Source organism: Mirounga angustirostris, unplaced genomic scaffold (genome assembly GCF_029215605.1).
Source record: "Mirounga angustirostris isolate CCGP_5_RB_7025 unplaced genomic scaffold, mMirAng1.0.hap1 SCAF_2, whole genome shotgun sequence".
NCBI classification, from domain to species: domain Eukaryota; kingdom Metazoa; phylum Chordata; class Mammalia; order Carnivora; family Phocidae; genus Mirounga; species Mirounga angustirostris.
In genome coordinates this window covers 56400609-56424280 of record NW_026991710.1, presented here as the reverse complement: position 1 = coordinate 56424280, position 23672 = coordinate 56400609, and the positions used below count along the sequence as shown (strand labels likewise).

The 23672-nt window shown below is 40.5% G+C and overlaps 1 protein-coding gene and 1 non-coding gene across 5 annotated transcripts in view; one reads left to right on the top strand and one right to left on the bottom strand.

Annotated features, from left to right (window-relative positions):
• Positions 1–18306, bottom strand: part of MOB1B (MOB kinase activator 1B) — a 65321-nt gene extending 47015 nt beyond the window's left edge. Inside the window, exons 1-2 of one of the 4 annotated variants that reach the window (XM_064584556.1) lie at positions 17906–18300; positions 5425–5544 (exon numbers count right to left, since the gene is read on the bottom strand). Coding sequence is in view for 2 of the 4 variants with exons in the window: in XM_054508901.2 (XP_054364876.1) it covers positions 17906–17919 (14 nt within the window). In the remaining 2 variants the exon portion in view is untranslated. Of the gene's footprint in view, positions 1–5424; positions 5545–17905 lie in introns of all 4 variants that reach the window. The other 3 variants (XM_054508901.2, XM_045881044.3, XM_064584557.1) reach the window with 3 other exon arrangements.
• Positions 18307–21997: 3691 nt separating this feature from the next.
• On the top strand, positions 21998–22148 carry LOC123849153 (small nucleolar RNA SNORA62/SNORA6 family). Its single transcript, XR_006791979.1, has one exon. It is a non-coding gene; the product is annotated as a small nucleolar RNA SNORA62/SNORA6 family (small nucleolar RNA).
• The last annotated feature ends 1524 nt before the right edge of the window (positions 22149–23672 follow it).

Sequence of the window (23672 nt, the reverse complement as noted above, 5' to 3'; positions counted from 1 at the left end):
GATAAAGGGCTAGTATCCAAAATCTATAAAGAACTTATCAAACTCAACACCCAAAGAACAATGAATCCAATCAAGAAATAGGCAGACGACATGAACAGACACTTCTCCAAAGATGACATCCAAATGGCCAACAGATACATGAAAAAGTGCTCAGCATCACTTGGCATCAGGGAAATACAAAGCAAAACTACAATGAGATATCACCTCACATCAGTCAGAATGGCTAAAATTAACAAGTCAGGAAACGACAGATGTTGGTGAGGATGCGGAGAAAGGAGAACCCTCTTACACTGTTGGTGGGAATGCAAGCTGGTGCAGCCACTCTGGAAAACAGCATGGAGGTTCCTCAAAAAGTTGAAAATAGAGCTACCCTATGACCCAGCAATTGCACTACTGGGTATTTACCCCAAAGATACAAATGTAGTGATCTGAAGAGGCACATGCACCCCAATGTTTATAGCAGCAATGTCCACAATAGCCAAACTATGGAAAGAGCCCAGATGTCCAACAACAGATGAATGGATAAAGAAGATGTGGTATATATATACAATGGAATATTATGCAGCCATCAAAAAAATGAAATCATGCCATTTGCAACGACATGGATGTAACTAGAGGGTATTATGCTAAGCGAAATAAGTCAATCAGAGAAAGACAATTATCCATGATCTCACTGATATGTGGTATTTAAGAAACAAAACAGAGGATCATAGGGAAAGAGAGGAAAAAATAAAACAAGATGAAACCAGAGAGGGAGACAAACCATAAGAGACTCTTAATCATAGGAAACAAATTGAGGGCTGCTGGAGGGGAGGGGAATGGAGGGTTGGGGTAACTGGGTGATGGACACCAAGGAGGGCATGTGATGTAATGAGCACTGGGTATTATATAAGACTGATGAATCACAGACCTATACTTCTGAAACCAATAATACATTATATGTCAATTAATTGAATTAAAATAAAAAATAAAAAAAGCATAGAAAAAATATTTATTTGAGAGAGAGAGCGTGCACACACGCACACATAGAGGCAGGAAAAGGACACAGGGGAAGGGAGAGGGAGAGAGAGAATACCAATATCAGACTCGACACCGAGTTCAGAGCCCATACGGGGCTTGATTCCACAACCCTGAAATCATGACCTGAGCCGAAACCAAAAGTCAGATGCTTAACTGACTGAGCCACCCAGGCGCCCCAAGGACAATCTAATAAATGGCGTTGGAAAAACGGACAGCTACATGCAAAAAAATGAAACTGACCACTGTCTTACATCATACACAAAAATTAACTCAACATGGATTAAATCACAAGTATTGTTGAGGATGTGGAAAAAAGGGAACCCTCGTGCACTGTTGGTGGGAATGTAAACTGCTACAGCCACTACTGAAAAGTACGGAGGTTCCTCAAAAAATTAGAAAAAGAACTATCATATGAGCCGGCAATTTCACTACTTACTATCTATCCAAGGGGGGGAAAAGCACTACTAAATGAACAAGATATATGCACCCTTATGTTTACTGCAGTCTCTTCTACGTATCTATGTGTATAGGTTTTGTTTTGTTTTTTAGATTCCATACTTAAGTGAAATCATGTGGTATTTGTCTTTGTCTGACTTATTTCACTTAGCATAATACTCTGTAGGCCCATCCATGTTGTGGCAAATGGTAAGATTTCATTCTTTTTTATGGCTGAGTAGTATTCGTGTGTGTGTGTGTGTGTGTGTGTGTGAGAGAGAGAGAGAGAGAGAGACATATTCTTTATCCGTTCATCTATTGATGGACGCTTATGCTGTTTCCATACCTTGGATATTTTAAGAAATGGATATTTAAGAAATGCAGTAAGGGTGCATACAAAGTTCCAGTTATAAAATAAGTAAGTCATAGAGATAGAATATACAGCATAAGAAATATAGCCAATAATACTGCATCATACTTTGATGACACATGTTAACTAGACTTATAGTGGTGATCATTTCACAATGTATACAAATGAATCAGTCTGTTGTACACCTGAAACTAACTGTATATGTCAATTATATTCCATTTAAAAAAAGAAAAAGAATCTATTATTGAAAAAAAGTAAGTAACAACATAAATTAGAGATAAGAAGTTACAACAATCAGATAAAGGAGTTCAAATGGCTGTATCCTGAAGCAGGAATAAAGGGATTGTTTTTATGACAAGCCTTACAGAACTATTTAACTCTAAATTAAATCATGTACATGTATAATATAAATAAATTTTTAAAACTATGTAAGTTTAATTTAAAAACCAGTGTGAATGCTTATGAAAACATGGCAATAAAATGGATTATTTACAGAAATGTTAATAAACTGCTCTATCTTTAAAATCAAAGCATACTATGCAATATAATTATGACTCATCATACTTACAGTTCACCATAGATCAGTAAGTCAAAATCACCTATATATACGGAGACTTCTCATCCTAATGGTTTATTAGCTGGTGGCTGCTACCACTTAGCTCTACTACCCAATTGTTTCAAAAAGATTCATTCACCTTAGAAACTGCCAGATTCAATCAATTTGATAAACCAATGGTTTCTGAAAAAACCAAAAGCCATCAATTAAATACATATCAAGTTGAGATTTGTAAAAGCAGCATGTAGCACAGAGTAGTGGGAGAACAGTGACTGTTAATTGGAATCCTATGTCCCTGGAATAACATTATACATTATAATAACATTTAACTCAGGCCATTATCTATTTCATGTGGAATAGCAGAAACCTTGAATTTTGCAGTTGGGTACCCTGAAATCCCTTATTTGGCTTGTACTAGTTATATGGCTTTAGGTAAGCTACTTAATCATTCTGATTACAAAAAAGAGAAATCATATCACCTACCATGTAGGATAGTTCTGAAAACTAAATGATATGTACAGAAATGTAAAAAACCACCCTGTGCATAGTCAGCACTCAATAACTGGTATCAGTTAAATATATTCATACCATCTTTTTATCTTTTATAGCAAAGACCTGTGGCTTGTAGTTACCAGTGTGATGTCAGGAAAGCCCCTATGAAAATAATCAGATGCAGTCAAACTTGGGAACACAAGGCAGAGAAAGGGCTATATAAAACTCCCAGAAGGGCGCCTGGGTGGCTCAGTTGGTTAAGCGACTGCCTTCAGCTAAGGTCATGATCCTGGAGTCCCTGGATCGAGTCCCGCATCGGGCTCCGGGCTCGGCAGGGAGTCTGCTTCGCCCTCTGACCTTCCCCCCTCTCATGTGCTCTCTCTCTCTCAAATAAATAAAATCTTTAAAAAACAAACAAGCAAACAAAAAAAACCAACTCCTGGAATTGTACAGGAACAGTACAATTAAAAAAAAAAAATCCCCTTTAATCCTAATACTGTAAAAATAACATTTTTGCATTATCTGGGATTCAGCAAAGCTCCCCAGTACCTGCAATGGGCTTCAACTGCAGCCATTTAAAACTATAAAAGGATAACACAAATCAGTGAAAACCACCAAAGAAGAGAAAAAGAAAAAAAATGCATAAAACTAATTGCAAAAATCTCTCCTCATCTCCAGTTTCTTTTTTGAACTAAGTGAAATGTAAGTATCAGAAAAAGGAACAAATTCATTAAAGTTAGCAGGGTTTCTCACATATACAAATATGCGAAGTATTTACTGATAAAATGATAAAGTGTTCTGAGTTGTGATACCAATTAACTTACTCAGGCTTAAAATAGTCAGCCTATAAATGCCCAAAACTATAAGCACTTCATAAAAGCATATGCTTCAGATTCAACAGCAATTAGATACTACTATTTACTCATATTTTGGGGGAAAAAAACTCTCTACCTCGAAATAATACAGAGAGAAAAATAATACAGAGAGGCAGAGCTCCCTATCAGACTCCATGAGAAAAGCAGTATGTTAAAATAAGTCAAAAGCAGCTTTAAATCTATCTTCAGAATCTATAAGTCGTTTTTACAGCTCCAAGTATGCCATCTGCCTCCCAAACATGTTCATTATTTGCATTAAATTATTGGTGTATTATCTGCATTAAAATATCAGAAATATAACAAGAAATTCAAGTTAAATATTTCATTTTGGGGGCGCCTGGGTGGCTCAGTCATTAAGCGTCTGCCTTCAGCTCAGGTCCTGATCCCGGGGTTCTGGGATTGAGCCCCGCGTCGGACTCCCTGCTCCGCTGGAAGCCTGCTTCTCCTTCTCCCACTCCCCCTGCTTGTGTGTTCCCTCTCTCGCTGTCTCTCTCTGTCAAATAAATAAATAAAATCTTTAAAAATAAATAAATAAATATTTCATTTTGTAAAATCCCCCTTTACAGACTATTATCTGTGCAGATCTTGGAGAAAATTAGTATTTTCCTAATAAGTTATTAGTATTTTAAAACTTAATTTTGTGACCATTAAATACATTTATCAACAAAAAATTTTTAATTATAGTCTATTATTTTTATGACAGTTAATTTTTAAATTTTAATTATTAACAAAGAGCTCCATTCTAAATTATAACATAAAATATATTATTTTACCCTTTCAAAATAAAAGAGGAAAAAGACTGATGGTAATGGAAGCAAGTACTCTAACTATTTTGTTAAAAATAAAGGGGACAAGGGTGCCTGGGTGGCTTAGCCGCTAGGCGTCTGCCTTCGGCTCAGGTCATGATCCCAGGGTCCTGGGATCGAGTCCCACATTGGGCTCCCTGCTCGGTGGGAAGCCTGCTTCTCCCTCTCCCACTCCCCCTGCTTGTGTTCCTGCTCTCGCTAGCTCTCTCTCTGTCAAATAAATAAATAAAATCTTAGAAAGAAAGAAAGAAAGAAAGAAAGAAAGAAAGAAAGAAAGAAAGAAAGAAAGAAAGAAAGAAAGAAAGAAAGAAAGAAAAGAAAGAAAAGAAAGAAAAGAAGGGAAGGGAAGGGAAGGGAAGAAGGAAGGAAGGAAGGAAGGAAGGAAGGAAGGAAGGAAGGAAGAAAGAAAGAAAGAAAGAAAGGGGACAGGGCGCCTGGGTGGCTCAGTTGTTAAGCGTCTGCCTTCGGCTCAGGTCATGGTCTCAGGGTCCTGGGCTCAAGCCCCACATTGGGCTCCCGCTCAGCGGGAAGCCTGCTTCTCCCCTCCCACTCCCCCTGCTTGTGTTCCCTCTCTAGCTTTGTCTCTGTCAAATAAATAAATCTTTAAAAAAAAAAAAAATGGGGCACCTGGGTGGCTCAGTCGTTAGATGTCTGCCTTCGGCTCAGGTCATGATTCCAGGGTCCTGGGATCAAGCCCTGCATCGGGCTCCCTGCTCAGCGGGAAGCCTGCTTCCCCCTCTCCCACTCCCCATGCTTGTGTTCCCTCTCTCACTGTGTGTCTCTGTCAAATAAATAAATAAATCTTAAAAAAAAAAAGAAAGAAAGAAAAAATAAATAAAGGGGACAGAAATTCTTTGGACGAATCTTTACCATTAAGTTGTTTACTTCAGGGGTGCCTGGGTGGCTCAGTCGGTTAAGCATCCGACTCTTGATCTCAGCCCAAGTCTTGATCTCAGGGTTGTGAGTTCAAGCCCCGTACTGGGCTCCACGCTGGGCGTAAATAAATAAATAAATAACACTTGTTTACTTGGTATTAATATGAAAACCCCAAGAAGCCAAGTTTTCTTGATTATTATTCTTAGTAGTGCAATGGTGGTAGGGATGCAAGGAAATGGGTACTCATACTCACTGCTACTGGAACACAATTTACAGTGGCAGGTAGGAAACGTGGCTGGCATATATCAATCCTGAAAAAAGGGTAAGACCAGAAAGTCTCTACAAAATTGTGAGATGGTTTTCTTTTCTGAGCAGACACCAAAGGAGGAGGGTGCCTGAAGCACCATCAGCCAAGCAGGCCGGGCAGTAGCGTCTGCAGGCCAGTCACTGGGCTCTTCGAGGTGCAACAAAGCCTATGAGATGAAGATGACTGAAGGTCGTCCTGATGTTTTCCAGAAACCCCCAAAGGACGGCTGTAATAAAACCACTAAAAGCACAACTGCATGTAATGAGCATATAGATAGCTGCAGATGAATATCAAGTCCATAACTACCGTGGTTAAAATTCTTCGTTGCCTCAAAGGCATGCAATTGGAAGAAAAAATGAAGAATTAGTCAAGAAGACATGACTTGAGACAAATGATGAAAATATTTTCTTTAACACTGATCACATCACAATAAGTTATGTAGAAAAATACACGTTTGGGGGCACCTGGGTGGCTCAGTCGGTTAAGCCTCTGCCTTCGGCTCAAGTCATGATCCCGGGGTCCTGGGATCGAGCCCCGCATCTGGCTGCCTGCTCAGTGGGGAGCCTGCTTCTCCCTCTCCCTCTGCCTTCTGTTCCCCCTGCTTGTGCGCTGTCAAATAAATAAAATCTTAAAAAAAAAAAAAAATACATGTTTGAAAACTTGTAATTGCTGGGCAATAAAGTTTATTATCTTTAAAATATAAAAAAAAATTGTGAGATAAAAATCCAATAAACAGGTGTTCCAAACCTTTCTGTGCACAGCAGCCACCTATTTATATTTCCCAAGAAATCTCTTGAAGGTCAAAATTAGAGCAGAATAAAAGGAATACTCACACCTCCACCTATGACCATGAAAATACTTGAAAATGTCACTGATTTAACAAAATTTTGGGGGTCCCCTGGGTCGCTCAGTCGGTTAAGTGGCTGCCTTTGGCTCAGGTCATGACCTCAGGGTCCTGGGATCGAGCCCCACACAGGGCTCCCTGCTCAGTGGGGAGCCTGCTTCTCCCTCTCTCTCTGCCTGCCGCTCTGCCTATCTGTGCTCTCTATGTCTCTGTCAAATAAATAAATAAAATCTTTAAAAAAAAATAAAAAATAAAAATAAAAAAATTTTTGTTACTGAGTATGTAATATACACTAGGCACTGTGCTAGGTGGAAGAGATTTAAAAACGGCTTTTGAAATTGAAATTGCAAGGTCACACATTCTGATGAAGAAGAAAGGCCTGAAAACTGACAAGTACAGTATCCTTTTGATAAGGGCTATAATAAGGAATATGAAGGAATCTGAAATGGTATCCAACAAATTGAAAAGGGGGCACAGGGTAGGGAAAAAGACTTGGCTCTTGAGCTAAAGAAATGAGGGTGGGAAGGAGAAGGGCAGTCCAGCCAGAAGAACAGGAACAGCATTTACAAAGGCAGGCTGACTCAGGAGAACTGCATGTTGAAAGAAATGCAAATCAGGCCACTTGGGTGGCTCAGTCGATTCAGCATGTGACTCTTGATTTCAGCTCAGATCACGATCTCAGGGTTGTGAAGCCCCCTGCCAGGGCTCTGTGCTGGGCATGAAGCCTGTTTAAGATTCCCTCTCTCTCCCTCTCCGCTGCCCCTCCCCCTCCAAAAAATAAAAAATAAAATAAAAAAGGAAATGCAAATAAAATGGCTGGGCTCTGTGGGGGAGGACATGGAAGGAAGGCACAAATGACGCTGGTGTGATAAGGAAACACCGTATCACAGAGGCTCTCTATGCCTTGGGATTTTGCCAACCACTGCCAGCATACTCCAGTCTCTACCTGAAAAACCCAAGTGAACTGCAGGAAGAAAGTGGTCCAAACATCCTGGGAAATAAAACAGTGAACAAACCCTATGAAACTTACAGTCCAGAAGGGAAGAAAAACCTTAATTAATAATTTAAATAATCACAGATGGGCAAAGACAACCAAGGGACTTAACCTCCTTGACAGTGGTTAAAGAAAAAAAATAGTGGGCGCCTGGGTGGCTCAGATGGTTAAGCGTCTGCCTTCGGCTCAGGTCATGATCCCAGGGTCCTGGGATCGAGTCCCGCATCGGGCTCCCTGCTCCTTGGGAGCCTGCTTCTCCCTCTGCCTCTCTCCATCTCTGTCTCTTACGAATAAATAAATAAAATCTTTAAAAAAAAAAAAAGAAAAGAAAAAAATAGTGACAATTGTCAAAGACAGTAAGGCAGACTTTATTCAGGAACGATGAGATAGATATAGGAACCAGTGCAATGGGATTTTACACTAGGGGGGCGGAGCACAGGTAGAGATTGGGTTCAAATCTAAATACAGCATGTGCAAGGAATTACAGCAAGTAGGAGCAGGGTATGGTGATGAGTGGACAGAAAATTACTAGGAGAAAACATCAGGGTTAGGAGGGTTCTGGCTAAACTGACCTAATGGGATTCTTGCTGAAGACAGGCCAGGTGATCAAACATCACCTGGAGGGACAGTGGAGGATGACGAAGCTAAATCAGATTTTGAAATTGGGGGAGGGGCTTCTGGTTAAACTGAAAAAGCAGGGTTCCTGCTGAAAGTAAACTTTATAAGTGCACAGATGAGCCTAGAAGAAGGTTCAAGAGCCTGACTAAAGTTTGGTCAAGCACTGAATCTGTCAGGGACTCACAGAATGTATCCAAGAACAGAGGTAGTGCTATATATATATGTTTGGGTTTTTTTTTTTTTTAAAGATTTTATTTATTTGAGAGAGAAAGTGAGAGAGAAAAAGAGCACAAGAGGGGGGTGCGGGAGAGGGAGAAGCAGACTCCCTGCTGAGCAGGTAGCCCGATGCGGGACTCGATCCCGGGACTCCAGGATCATGACCTGAGCCGAAAGCAGTCGCTTAACCAACTGAGCCACCCAGGCGCCCTGTTTGGGTTTTTTTTTAAGATTTTATTTATTTTTTGACAGAGAGAAAGACAGCGAAGAGAGGGAACACAAGCAGGGGGAGTGGGAGAGAGAGAAGCAGGTTTCCCACAGAGCAGGGAGCCCGACGCAAGGCTTGATCCCAGGACCCTGGGATCATGACCTGAGCCGAAGGCAGATGCTCAATGACTGACCCATTCAGGCGCCCCTAGGTAGTGCTATATTGAATCTCAAGGATTTTTCTTCTTTACCTTATTTTGAATCAGTTAACTCAATATACAGGCATCGTCCACTTGCTATTATCTAAAGCTTCTCAAACTTGAACGTGCCTAGGAATCTTAAAATTCATTCTAATTCAAGGTTTCAGGCCTGAAATCTTGCATTTCTAACATGCTCCTAGGTGATACCAAAGCTTCACACTTTAAGGATCTAAAGTAGATTTATCAAGAGCTATAATTATGTAGAGATATTGATCTCCTTAATCCTGGCGGTAGCCTTCTGTCCCCAGAGAGCCAACAGCAACCTTTCTTCCGAATGCTGCTATAAAATGACAGTGGTACTTTTTTCCAAATGTTGAATGGCATTAAAAAATAATAATAAAGTTATCTCTGGGCCGCCTGGGTGGCTCAGTCATTAAGCGTCTGCCTTCGGCTTAGGTCATGATCCTGGGGTCCTGGGATCGAGCCCCCGTCAGGCTCCCTGCTCTGTGGGAAGCCTGCTTCTCCCTCTCCCACTCCCCCTGCTTGTGTTCCCTCTCTCACTGTCTCTCTGTCAAAAAAAAAAAAAAGTTATCTCTAGAACCTAGAGTTATCACAAGAGAATACAGTCCCAACATCCAAATTATGTTCCCACTTAAGCAAAAGCTAAAATCAATATATCTCCATTGAGGCACATTTTGGTTCCCAAATGTCTAGCAACTTCTAATTGTACTTTGTACTTTTTGGAACAGTTTGGCTGTACCTGTAGTTTGGAAGAAAAAAAAAACTTTTATTTTTGTTCTTGATAACTTGTCATTTCCCAAATTAAAAACTGCAAGGTTGGGGTACCTGGCTGGCTCAGTCGGTAGAGTTGGAGCTGCATGTTGGAGGTAGAATTTACTTTAAAAAAAAACCAAAAAAACAAAAATTGACAAGGTTGACAAAGGATTGATTAAAAGGTAAACAGGCTGACTGTTAAGACCCCCTTGGGAGTCCCTAACAATAGACTAGAGACACAAGCAAGCATCAGTCCTCAAAACAAAGCTGTGCTCCAGTTGAGAGAATTTGGCTTTGTCAAATCGGTTTGTTGTTCACGGATTCAAAAGTGAAATTTTTAAGAGTTGAAAATAAGAGGGCCAGCTGAACATTTGGCAGGATGTGGGGAAGAGTTAGGGAGAATGGAACCAGGCATACGTGTGTAAAAAACTATAACCATGGGGAATTTTTAAACAAAGTTATTTCAGCAGTTAAATCTAATGCTATAGGGCACTAACAAGCAAACATTCTCTACAGAGCAAAGAGGCCATGCTGCTGCTCTGTCTGGAACATGATCTAGGCACCAAGATAACCAGAAAAGTTGCCATAAAATGTTTTCACCCCTACTGCTTCTACTTAATTATTCTATATTTACACTGAATATTAAGAAAGCACTTGGGTTTTGTTTTTTTGCTTTTAAGATTTTATTTATTTGAGAGAGAGAGAGCACACAAGCGGGGGGGGGGGAGTGGCAGGCAGAGAGGGAGAAGCAGGCTCCCCACTGAGCAGGGAGCCCCATGCGGGACTCGATCCCAGGATGCTGGGATCATGACCTGAGCCGAAGGCAGACACTTAACTGACTGAGCCACCCAGGTGTCCCAAGAAAGTGTTTGTTATACCATTACCTACTTCTACAAAGAAACACACAAAAAAATATTTCTCTAATACCCAAAACCACAACTACTGAACTATTTCCATCAAATTTCAATTTGAGAACAAAAGGATTTAGGCTGAAAGATAAAACAATAGTAGCAATAAAAGAAAATTCAAACTTTTCTTTATAAATAATAAGGCTACTTGGCTATGACATAAACTATTACCCAAATATTTGCTTACCTTCAAACTCCTGCTTTTAAGTTCTAACTGCAGAAAATCAAAGCAGCACTGATACATATGATTATAAACCTACAGAAATTGGCTATGATTTAAGTAATCAGAAATGATGACTATGTCAATAAAAAATAATAACAGATACTAGCAATCATGACACTGCTGAGTTATCGATAATGAACTAGGTATCACTGCTGTACTTAACTAGAATTTATTGAGCTAGGCCTTTCACATATCTGTATCTCTAATCCTCCCACCATCTGAGGTATCCTAAACACAGGATTCAGAGAAAAGATTAGATTACTGTCACACCCATACCATACACAGTGGAGTCTCAGACTGCTTTCAACAGTAATATGGCTGAAGCAGGGGCCCGCACATGTTCAGGAGACGTGGATGACATGTGGAGGCCCATGCCACAAGAAGGGTGGCCAGGAAGGGTTAGGAGAATGGCTATATACAGTGGTTTGAGCAAATACATTATGTTGAGGATTATGGGAGCCTGGTTTTTCACTAACAAAGTAAAAAATATGTAAAGGGAGAAGGCTAGGATGAACCCTGTGCTACTTGGCTCAGAACTGCAGGTATTAGTGTGAACTCATTCAATATATACAGATAGAAAAAAATATCTATGTATGTAAATGTGTGTGGAAATGTTGAAAAAAAAATCTATGTATGTAAATGTGTGTGGAAATGTTGTTTTCTAGCACTGTCCACTGAGAGGGTCTGGGAGCAGAAACATATCTGCAGTAATGAGCATACCAATTACCTACATTCTGTTTTCTCAATAGTATTTTTCAATGAACAGAACCAACAGCTTTAGAGAAATGACCATTTGCAGGGATAGGGCAGAGAAAGTATAGGATAAACCTGGAATATCTGGTTGTGCCAGAAAGCTAGGAAAGACAGAGAGAAGCAGAGAGACATAGAAGCCAGCTCGAATAAGACTCCCACTAGCCAAAACAGATATTATGAGCACCAAAATTAAGTATAGTTATAGATTATAACTTATTAAATAAAACAGGAATCTAAGTGCCCACACTGATAGATCAATAAATAAATAGGAAGAGTAAGTTCTCAGTAAAAATGTCAAATAATAAATGTAAAAGCAATGACAGAATTAGAACACAGACAACCATCATAATAATAATTTAGACAAGAAACATCAGTGAACACTAAAACTACTGGATGAAAACAAAATGAGGTATGAGACAGTCACACAGTCTCAAAACACCTCCCCACAAAATATTAATTACTAAGAGGAAAAAAAAGATATAATAACTTCACACTGGAGAATCTTTGTAGACACTTTAATCAAAGGATCAATTCCAATAATGGACATACATTATATGCACCTGGTAAGAAGCTGTAAGATAAACACGGAACACTTCTGTGATATTTTTGCCCCAAATGCAGAACCAGGTCTAACCACCAGAAAACATGACAAACTCAAACTGAGGGATATTCCACAAAATGACTGGACTATAATCCTCAAAAATATCAAGGTCCTGAAAGGCAAGGAGAAACTAAGGAAACATTTCAGTTTGAAGAAGGCTGCAGAACAAAATTGGGTGTGATTCATGACTGGATCCTTCCGCTGAGGATAACATTATGGGAGCAATAGATGACACTAAATAGGGTCTCTGGATAAAAACTATGTAGGAATTCTTTGTGCCATTCTTTGCAGCTTTTCTTTTCTTTTTTTTTTTTTTTTAAAGATTTTATTTATTTGACAGAGAGAGACAGCAAGAGAGGGAACACAAGCAGGGGGAGTGGGAAAGGGAGAAGCAGGCTTCCCACTGAGCAGGGAGCCCGATGCGGGGGGCTCAATCCCTGGACCTCGTGATAATGACGTGAGCCGAAGGCAGACGCCTAACGGCTGAGCCACCCAGGCGCCCCGTAACTTTTCTAAAAATTCAAAAATCTTTCAAAATAAAATTTAAAAACTACTTTCTGCAAAAGAACAGGTTTCACAGCTACACTTTTAACTAAATGCTCTATAAAAGATGGCCTTAAGTTAGATAACTGACAGAGAGGAAAACTAATACAACGCTATACATCAATTATATCTCAATTTTAAAAAATGAAATGTGGAAAGAAAAGGAGAGTTAAAAAAAAAAAAAAAAGAATTCTCTGTAGGACTTAATTCAACATTCCTAACAGGTACCATTTTTTTTTCATATTTTTCAAGTAACCCAAAGCTATTCTGCCTCAATACCTCCTAATCGAATATACAGCTGAAAAGTGCTTTTGTATATTAGAAAATCCAGAGTACAAAAACTCTGCAACTATACAGAGGGGAAAAAAGTCAGTAATGGTAAAAATAATCACATAGTAATTATTTTGCATTCAGTAATGTAAAGCAAAAGCAATCCTATATTAGAGAGGAAAAATAAACTAAAGCCAGCCAAATATCTACAATTCCCAAACTGTAGTTCTAAAAAGATGACCACACTTACTCTATGCCCTCTCCCCCTCAAAAAAACATAACATATTAAATCAGGTTGTCAGGCAACAAAACTGTTAACACTTGGTCAAAAGCCATTCAAAATGATGTTGCTGAATGATGTTTACTGACATAAAAAATTCCCAAATGAAAAACCTAATCTATATATGGTAGAAACATGGCAGAAAAGATTAGGAAACTGTATCACACAATACAAATAACAGTTATTTTGGAAGGTGTAATCATGAGTGACTTTTATTTTCTTCCTTTTCTTAGCACTATATTGTGATTTCTCCAACATGTGTATTATTTTTACATTAAAAATGGAGGTCAAAAATAATTTTAAAGTATTATTTAAATTTAAAAGTTTATGTATTTTTTTCTTCTACCATTATATTCTTGGTGACCCTTAACAAACAGTCCCAGGAGTATGAAATATTAATACCTGGGAACAGAGACTTCTCTTAAAATCAACACCTATTTGAATACTATCTTTTTATATAATTTTATCAATTACAGATACAACAGTATGAGGCAGAATCCCTGGATCTAGACCGCTAGGATTCAGACCCCAGCTGTATCACTGGCTACATAATTCTGAACAAATTACTAGGGTTCCTGCTAGTTACTGAACTGAGTTAATCATTTAAAACATTTAGTGCCTGGCACATGGCAAGTACTTAGCAAGATTTATTATTAATGATAACATTATTATTTTTTTTAAAGATTTTATTTATTTGACAGAGAGAGAGAGAACACAAGTAGGCAGAGCGGCAGACAGAGGGAGAGGAAGAAGCAGACTCCACGCCAAGAAGGGAGCCTGATGTGGGGCTCGATCCCAGCACCCTGGGATCATGACCTGAGCCGAAGGCAGCCGCTTAACCAACTGAGCCACCCAGGCGCCCCAATGATAACATTATTATTAACTCCTTTCATAGGTGAAGATGCTGAAGCACTCACGTCAGTCAACTCATTTGCCTTAAAACAAAGATGCTGGGATTACTGGGGGTGGGGGGAAAGATAGAGGATGACAGAGACAGACATATAAACACAGCTACATCTCCTTTCCTAAATTGCTATTTTTAATTTTTATTTTTTTAAAGATTTTGACAGAGAGAGCACAAGCAGAGGGAGAGGGAGAAGCAGGCTCCCCACCGAGCAGGGAGCCCGATGCGGGGCTCAATCCCAGGACCCTGGGATCATGACCTGAGCCGAAGGCAGCCGCTTAACTGACTGAGCCACCCAGGCGTCCCTAAATTGCTATTTTTTAGAAAAGATAAACTGAAGTTACCCAGCATAATGCTCAATAAATATTTCTTTCTTTTCCCAACCTATCTCTTTGATTCTTCCTATACAGAAACAGACCTGGTTTATATTCATTCACATCCCTAAACCACCTTTCCTCCAACTTCCATTTTAAAGTTAACTACAAGTATTTGTTTTAATTCTGTTCCAACCAAGTAGCCCTACATTAGGAAATAATACCTTGGTCTTCTCCAAGTCAAGTATTTCTGTGAAATTCTACTGGTCAGAAGAGACTAGCAATTTCAAAATGCTAGAAACATAGAGAACACTCAATATACTTTGAGCGAATGTTGAGAACTCACTCTGATCCTAAATTTCCCTGAATGTTATATGCATAAAATGCCATATAGGAAAAACCCTAAGAGACCTACCTGTGTTCCGATTGAACCCAACCCCATAATTAGACCAGTAACCTGATGTCGATGATTTTGCCATTTTACTAAGAGGCTGAGCAAGCTATGTTATGGATGGATCCCACCTAGCTCCACAATTCCACAGCCTCTTGGACAAACCTGAAAATGGACAATTCACAACCAAGTTCGTATCTCTATGATGTCTCCTCTGACTGAAATCTTCCAGTTCCCCATACCCTTTTAGAGAACCCTTGTTATACATCCCATTAACTATCCATCACTTCTTTCATGAAGCCTTCCTGCAGCCCAAATAAAACAAATTGCTCCATATTCTTAGACCCCCCATGATTGTACTGCATCTATTACAGATGACTATTTATAAACTGTCTACCACTCTGGAGTCCCACATCTTGCACAATGCTTACTTAGCACACAGCAGGTGCTGAGGATGTTTAAAGATTTGAATCTACAAAGTTAAATTAGGTTCCTGTGAAGTTTCCCTATGTACATTTGGGAGTTTAGCTTATTAATCTGAAGATACACAAAGGCCAATTTGCAGCACAACCAAAGCTTTGTCCCAGTCATATCTACATATGCCATACAAGCTTATTCTCAGCATTTGTACAAAAGCTACAAAAGGTATCACTGCTGCTGATTATCTGGGCATCCTCTGGAGATTACCTAATCTACCTCATCTCCCTATCCAAAAAAAACCTCTTTACCCTGCTCTACTTTGTTCCATGGTACCTACATCCTCTACCATGTAATATAATTTACTGACATTCAGTGTTTATGGTCACTTACCAAAACATAAGCTGAACTAATACAGGAATTTTTGTTGGTTTTGTTCATAAATGATATCCAGTGCCAACATCAGTGCCTGGCACATTAAATGATTTTTTTAATCAATAATTCTTTCCTTCTGTCTTAAAGCCCTAAGGAGTTATGAGTCAGCACCTTCATAAACATTCCTCAGCTCCATCCACTCACAGTAGCCTTACAAGTAGGCTTCCAAGAACTAGAGGAAAATATTTATATTTATTTCCTAACCTGCAACTCTTAATTTCTCTGCTTACCTACTGGTAGAGAAATAATATTCAGAAAGCTATACCAAATAACATACATATGAAATAACCAAAACTTTGTTCTTTCATGTCTGATAATAATTATTTCTATCTATGAGGTCTCCACTTTAGATTTTAAACTACTGGTGTACAAAACCCCAAACCAGGAAGGTTGGATTTACTTTTCTGTATTGTCAAGCACAACGGCTAAATATGTTGGGAATACATTAACTGCTGCTATATGAGACCCAACTGCAAAATTGTGCTCCAAATAGTACAAACCCTCTAAGGTGCTATATATCTATATTCATTATGGCAAGATTTTTCTTATGTAACTAGTATGCTTCAGGAGAAATGAACTTGTCCACTGCATTTCTGTAACTATTAAATACTGAGCCATGTAAAAACAGGATACTATTCTATTTGCATTCAGAAAATACCACCAAAACCTTCTCCATCCCCTAGTTTCAGCCAAATATGGTTCCTCCCTGCTCCAACCAATTTAGCTATGAGTTCCAAGAGACATAAGCCCATCAGCAGTAGTCATGGACATCACCTACATTGCTATTTTGAAGACAGCTTTTAAATTCTTGAAGAAACCAAACATCAGCAATGTAAAATATAGTCAACATGAGAAGCTTCAGGCTGAGATACCTGGGTATCTTGATTCAATCTAAAATAGGAAACAAAGTCTTTCACGAAGTCACCCAGTCCTCTCATCTAGCACTACCTACACGACAAACTCAGAATCAACTTCTAGGATGAGCCTAAGAAAGAGATTCACAAACTCACATACGTTAGGCAGGGTGACACAAGCCAGGACTCCTGTGCATATGAGAAACAGCAATTCGGCCTGCCAGTTAGCCTTCTGTGATCACTCAGTATTGCTCGAATGCTTGAAAAACGATTAATATTCTACATCTGAGCACGTGAAATTAAGAGTTAATTAAATTCTCAGGATCCAAGTGCCAACGTGATGACTAAAAATTACAGGTGGGAGAATCGGAACAGAACTGCTATTGTCATTGTTGTGAAGAAAAATGCTATTCTATCCACAACAGTAAAGGAGTATGTGGTGCGAGTTTCAATCTCTGAGTTTTTATGAGCTTTCTAACCACCGATTTAAACATAGGTGAATCACAACGAAGCTTTCAAAAGAGGAATTCCAAGGGTGTAATGTCCTGTTTACTGACGACCTGAGGCTGGCTGCTGCCTCCATACCCCCATTTGGCCATCCCATCTTTCTGCCCATCCCCCCAAACTCGTCTACAGTAAAGGTTAAGTAAATGAAATAATGACCAGCCCTAAATGTGACGTTAAGTCGGCATTTACAAATGATTTGCAAAACAACTCCCCAGCGGACCTAATCAACCCCGGGGCACAATACTCAGACTACTTGGTGGTTGTCTAAAAAGATAAAGCCCGTACTTTTCAGGGGAGCACACTGGGAAGAAGGGCGCCTCGGGGAAGTAAGGAGCTGCTCCAGACCCCAAGACCCATGGGATCCCGACCCGAAAGCTGCCTCATTAAGGGTGTTATATCCACAGGACTTGTCACCCCAACTTTCCACTCCTAAAACCTAAGAGGGAAGTTAAAGGGGTGCTGGGGTGACAGGGAAAAGTATAACCCCCGATTTTCTATGCTTGGGACCCAGAAAAATGCAATTGGCAAGTGAAACGGGGACAGGGCCACCGGGCACGCGACGCGTAGGGGGCATAAGGGGGAGTGGGTGGTATCTGTGCTGGGCGTCCAAACCCACAAACCCAAGAGAAGAGAGAAGAGAACCGGGGTGATGGAGAAATGCAGATCCAGGCACCGGGGTGTGTCAGGACTTGGGGTCCGGGGAGAATGAGCCTCCTTGGGGGCTGGAGGGCTCCAGGCGAGCTCGAAGCGGGTTGTGGAGGCGACAGCCGTCAGGCAGCGCCAGCGCACCGGGCATGTTCCCAGGGACCTTCTCCACTGGAATGCCCGGCCCGGGCAGCAAGGGGCAAGGCGAGCTGGGGCCCCCGGCCCTGGTCTCCCGAACAAAGCCGGCGCGCGCGGGGCCTGGCTACTCACAACAAGAAGCTCATGTCGGCCGCGGCGTGCGCTGGGGGGCTCGGCGGTCTCTAGGCCTCGGGGCGTCGGCGGCGGTTCCGGCAGCGGCCAGGGAAGAAGAGGGAAGGAGAAAAGAGGAGGAGGAGAGGAGGAGGAAGGGGAGCGCCGGCTGCTCGACTGCCACAACTTGTTCGGCTTCCCTAGTTCCGATGGCAGGCTGAGGGGGCGGAAGTGGGAAGCGCACGGCCCGAATCACTCACTGGGAGGGGAAGGAGAAGAAGGCGGGGAAAGGGCCACACGCCTGCTCCCCGGAGAACAGCCGCCGCGGCTGCCGAGCTGCTCGCCGCACCTGCCCGGACTCCTCCTCTTCTTCCTCCTCCTCCTCTTCCTCCTCCTCTTCCCCTCCTAACCCCTAGCCCCCCGCGGCCCTCGCGCCGCGAGCTCTCGCGAGAGCGGCGCACGCCCACCCCCCTCCTCCCGCTGTGGCGGTGGGTCAGCCAAGTTCTGGACGTCCTTGCAGCCCCGGACCACGCCCAGCGAGCACAGTGGAGCCATCAGGCCAGGGAAGGCCCGTCCACCCAGTTGGGGGTCGTGGCAGAGCCCTCCGAACTGCTTAGCTGGGTTTCAGCAGTCAGGAAGGAAGTGGGCTTCAACTCTGGGATGTCAGGGTTCTGCAGTGAGGGATGGAACTGCCACCAGAGTTCTGCCCGCTGCAAGTGTTCAGCAAAGGATGATGAAAGGTTATGGAGTCTCTTTGCTAGCAAATAAAAACAGAAGGAAGTTTAACGTGTTTGGAATGGTTTGGGTGTGGTTCGGCCAGAAGAGAGAAAGTCTAAATCAAGCTCCCTGTCGTTTTATGGTTGTATCTTAAAACCCTGAACTACGAGAGGTCAGGGTCCATCAGTGTTTCGACAGGCAAGTTAGGCTGTCATAAGTAGCTGGGAAAACTGCTGTAGTGACATATTCAAGGTATGTTGAGCATTCTTAAATAGGTTATAAAGCCTGGCCCTGAACCCCTTAACTCCGAAATGCAGGACTCTCTATAAAGGATACTGAATCAGCCTCTAGAATGTTTTGTGCAGCAGAAGGTCCAATGGTTATAATGGTCTTGGGCCCCATAAGTGCTTAATCAGCATTGCCACTGATGACCAGCCTACCACAACATTATCAATTCGAGTACCCATTTATTTTACACAAGAGATGTCCATCTTCTTTATTCACAACATGCATCAAATCCACAAGTAAGTTTTCAAAGTATCTGAACAAAACTTAAATAATGTACAGCTATTTGGGGTGCCTGGGTGGCTCAGTCAGTTGAGCGTGTCTGCCTTCGGCTCAGGTCATGATCCCAGGGTCTTGGGATTGAGACCCCCCCCCAATCGGGGCTCCTGCTCAGTGGGAAGCCTGCTTCTCCCTCTCCCATTCCCCCTGCTTGTGTTCCCTCTCTCGCTGTGTCTCTCTGTCAAATAAATAAATAAAATATTTTAAAAAAAAGAGCAGGGAAAGCCTGCTTCTCCCTCTCCCAGTCCCCCTGTTTGTGTTCCCTCTCTCGCTGTGTCTCTCTGTCAAATAAATAAATAAAATCTTAAAAAAAAAAAAGAAGTAACAATATGAAATATATTCTTTTTTTTTTTAAAGATTTTATTTATTTATTTGAGAGAGGGAGAATGAGAGACAGAGAGCATGAGAGGGAGGAGGGTCAGAGGGAGAAGCAGACTCCCTGCCGAGCAGGGAGCCCGATGCGGGACTCGATCCTGGGACTCCAGGATCATGACCTGAGCCGAAGGCAGTCACTTAACCAACTGAGCCACCCAAGCGCCCTATGAAATATATTCTGAGAGGTTTGTGCAGTATTAGTTCAGTATGTCAGTAAATGAAACCGTTTTTTTTTAAACAGAAGGAAATATTGGATTCTTGACATTATCTCGGAAATAGCAGAGGTCACTGAAGTAATTTGAGAAGACTTAAAGACTCAAAAGATGGAGGAAAGAAGGGGGAGAAAGGATTTATCTTAATATAGTGAAAATAATGGATTTATGACAAAAGCCCAGATCTTGATTTGGTACTACTAATTTACTATTTAATTCCTTGAGGGTCTTCTGAAAGTAAAACTTAAATTACCAGATTAGGAAATTATGTTTGGGAAGAGTAAATCAGTTAACCTGTTAGAACAACAGTCTCACCCCTGTTAAAATGAGGGCCTTGGATTATTACATGATCTGTAAGATATCCTCCAGTTCTAAAATTCTGTCATGTCAGGGGTATCCTTCAAATGACTGGCAGACAGTTCCCATCTGCTCCCTGATTTGGTAACTGGCTTATGTAGCTTTGCTCTAACACAATTTAGATGAATTCTATTGGAATTAGATGTTCTAACACAATTTAGATGAATTCTATGACACTGAATCAGGATAATGATGGGCAGAGGAGAGACTCTGCTAAACTACCTGCTGAGTTCTTCTTTTCATATCTCAAGGAAAGTTGCCTGAAATAAACAGCTGATAAAACTTAAATATATTGGTCTTAGAAATGATAGAGGTGTCATGTTAATAATACAGAATATAATTCCAGAGGTTAAACATTTAAATCAAACCATGGCTGTCACTTAGAATTATTCAGATTCAAAAGCATTGGGAAATTTAGAATCAAATAGGGGGTATATTGAAATAGACGTTTCTAATTCCAATTTCACCTTCACCAATTCATATTTCATATCACTCTCCTCTTAAAATTTCAAGAAGTTACTCCCCTGATCAAAATCTTAATTCATTTATAAATCTTTGTTTATGAAGGAAGATGATTAAAATTTTTCGAAGAATTGACACTATAAAATGAATGGAATAGAACATGTGTGGGTATGCCTTCAAATATGTTTTAAAAACATTCAAATTTATGAGGCTATATATATATATATATAAACAAACAAGATAGTTATAAATTGTGGTAAGATAGGAAGTAGACAGAATAATATGATAGTAATGGTGAAGGGAGAGGATCTAATTTAGATGGAGTGGTTAAGAAAAGCCTCTCTAAGGAGGTGACATTTTTGCTAAGACCTGAAACAAGAGAAGGAGCCAGCCTCGCAAAGAGCGAGGGAATGACCATTTTCTAGTAGAGGAAATAACAAGCACAAATGCTCTAAGATAAGAAAGAGCTTAAAGAGTTCTTAGAGATGAAAGGTTATGGCCTGGGCAGAGTGAGCAAGAAAAATGGCATCAGATAAAGCTGGACATGTAGGGGCGCCTGGGTGGCTCAGATGGTTAAGCGTCTGCCTTCGGCTCAGGTCATGATCCCAGGGTCCTGGGATCGAGTCCCGCATCGGGCTCTCTGCTCCTTGGGAGCCTGCTTCTCCCTCTGCCTCTCTCTCTCTCTCTCTCATGAATAAATAAATAAAATCTTTAAAAAAAAAAAAAAGCTGGACATGTAGACAGAGGGCAGGCTGGGGTTCACAGGCCTAGGCAAGACATTTGGATTTTATTGTAAGAACATTGCGAAGTCAGCAGAGAAGTAAAATAAGATAATCTGAATAATATTTCATCTTTTTTAATTTGGAAAATTTCAAACGTATACAAAGGAGAAGAAATTAATATAATGAATCCATCACACAGCTTCAGCAATTACCAGCTCATGATCCGTGATTAACATTTTGGAAAGACCAGTCTCCCTTCTTGTGGAGAATGGACCAGAGAGGGCCAACATGTTATAAGGAAAACCAGAAGACTATTCTAATAGTCCAATTATTTCTCAGTTGTGATTTGGCTTAGGGTAGTGTCATTAATAATAGGAGAAATTAATAATCTCAAGGTAAAACCAACAGCACTTGGTGATTGATTAATTGTGGAGGTTGGGCAAAGGAAGGAGTCAAAGATTACTCCAATTATTTTTGGCTTTAGCAACTAATGGAAATAGCCATTTATTGAAATAGGGAAGATATGAGTCACATTTTGGGGGTAAAACTAAAAATTCCATTTTAGATATGTTAGCTTTGAGATGTCGATTAGACATCAAAGTAGTGATGTCAGGTAGAGTTTTGACTACTGTGCAAAGGGGGAGTAGGGAGATCTGAACTAGAGGCATGAATGCAGACCTCAGTAAGTAAATAGTATTCGAAGCCCCGCACATTGTTAGAGCTTGGAGTTGAGGCTGGTTGGCCAATGAACTCACAAGTGTAGGTAGTGTGCTACGTGAGGGGCAAGTCTTTGGCTAATACCACAAGTGTCTCTGGCCCAATGAGTGGAGTTTAGTAGTAATTCTTGCTACAAGTTAAAAAAAAAAAAGTATTTGAATCCATAAGATGGGCTTCCTAAAAGGAATTTACATGCCCAATAAGGATAGACATAGCAAAGTGTTACCTGTAAGCATCTGAGTTTGTTCTTTCTTTACTTCTCTTCCCAGATATCTCTGGTTTCTGATCACCATTTACCCAGTTGTGATGATGATGTTGTAGTTATGTTTTTTTAAAGAGCCCATATGTTTTATAAATATATGCTGAAATATTCACGGGTGAAATACTATGCCTGGGATTTGCTTCAGAATAATGTAGGAGAGGGAAGTAGGAGTATAGATGAAATGAAATTGGCCATGAGCTGATAGTTGTCAAAGCCAGGTAGACAAGTACGCGAGGATCCTTATACTCTCCTGTCTGTTTTGTTTTGAAATTTTCCATAATAAAAAAGAAAAATAAATAGCAGGTCTCCTTTTGAAGAGGACTAGAAAGGTATTATTAATGATGGGAACTTAAAATTTGCTGTTACAGACAATGATTCTTTGGACTAGAGCATTCTTTCCTTGCCCTCATATTAGCCAGATTTTTCTGCCTATATATTAAGATATTCTTTTACATATAAAAGTAAAAGCAAATGCTGTTAATGCCAGAGAGAAGAAACACTAAATTCAAACCCTGTGGCTAAATCTGGGCCTCCATATTTCTTAAGTAGCTGATCCCTTCTGATTCAGAAATGTGATCTAACTGTGAAAGAATAGATACCTGAACAGCAAATACTAGAAAAGGTATACCTGGGCAACAAATCTTTAGTAACCTGATAAAATGCATTCTGTTGTGCAGCAGCATTTTGGTTACGTAACATCTAGACTGATGTGGTAATTATTCCATCTAATTAGTTTATTTCCTAAGATTGTTTTTATAGCTACCATATATTGAATTTCTTTTTTTTTTTTTTTAGAGATTTTATTTATTTATTTGACAGAGAGAGACACAGCGAGAGAGGGAACACAAATAGGGGGAGTGGGAGAGGGAGAAGCAGGCTCCCCGCGGAGCAGGGAGCCCGATGTGGGGCTTGATCCCAGGACCCTGAGATCATGACCTGAGCGGAAGGCAGACACTTAACGACTGAGCCACCCAGGCGCCCCCATATATTGAATATTTCTGATGGTCTAGTCACTCTGCTAAGCTTTTCATATATTTTATCCTTATGTAATTTATTCCTTACACTGCCTCATACAGTTGGTGTTAGGTATTACTTCCCCCATTTATAGGTAAGGAAACTAATGCTAAGAGGTTATGTATTTAACTTGCTCAAAATCACAAAGCTAATAAGTACAGTTTGAATTCAGTAAAGCCCATTTCCCTCTCCCCATTCCCAGGATGACCTAAATTAGAATGAATATATCCTAAATGAATTTTGGCATGCTACACAATCCCACTTAACATACCTAGCAATTCAACCTAACCCTTATTAATGCTCTTCAGATTTTAATTCTGTACCTTGCTTCATTAAAAACAACCATGTATGGTTATTCACAAACCAGTGTATGGTTATAAATGCTT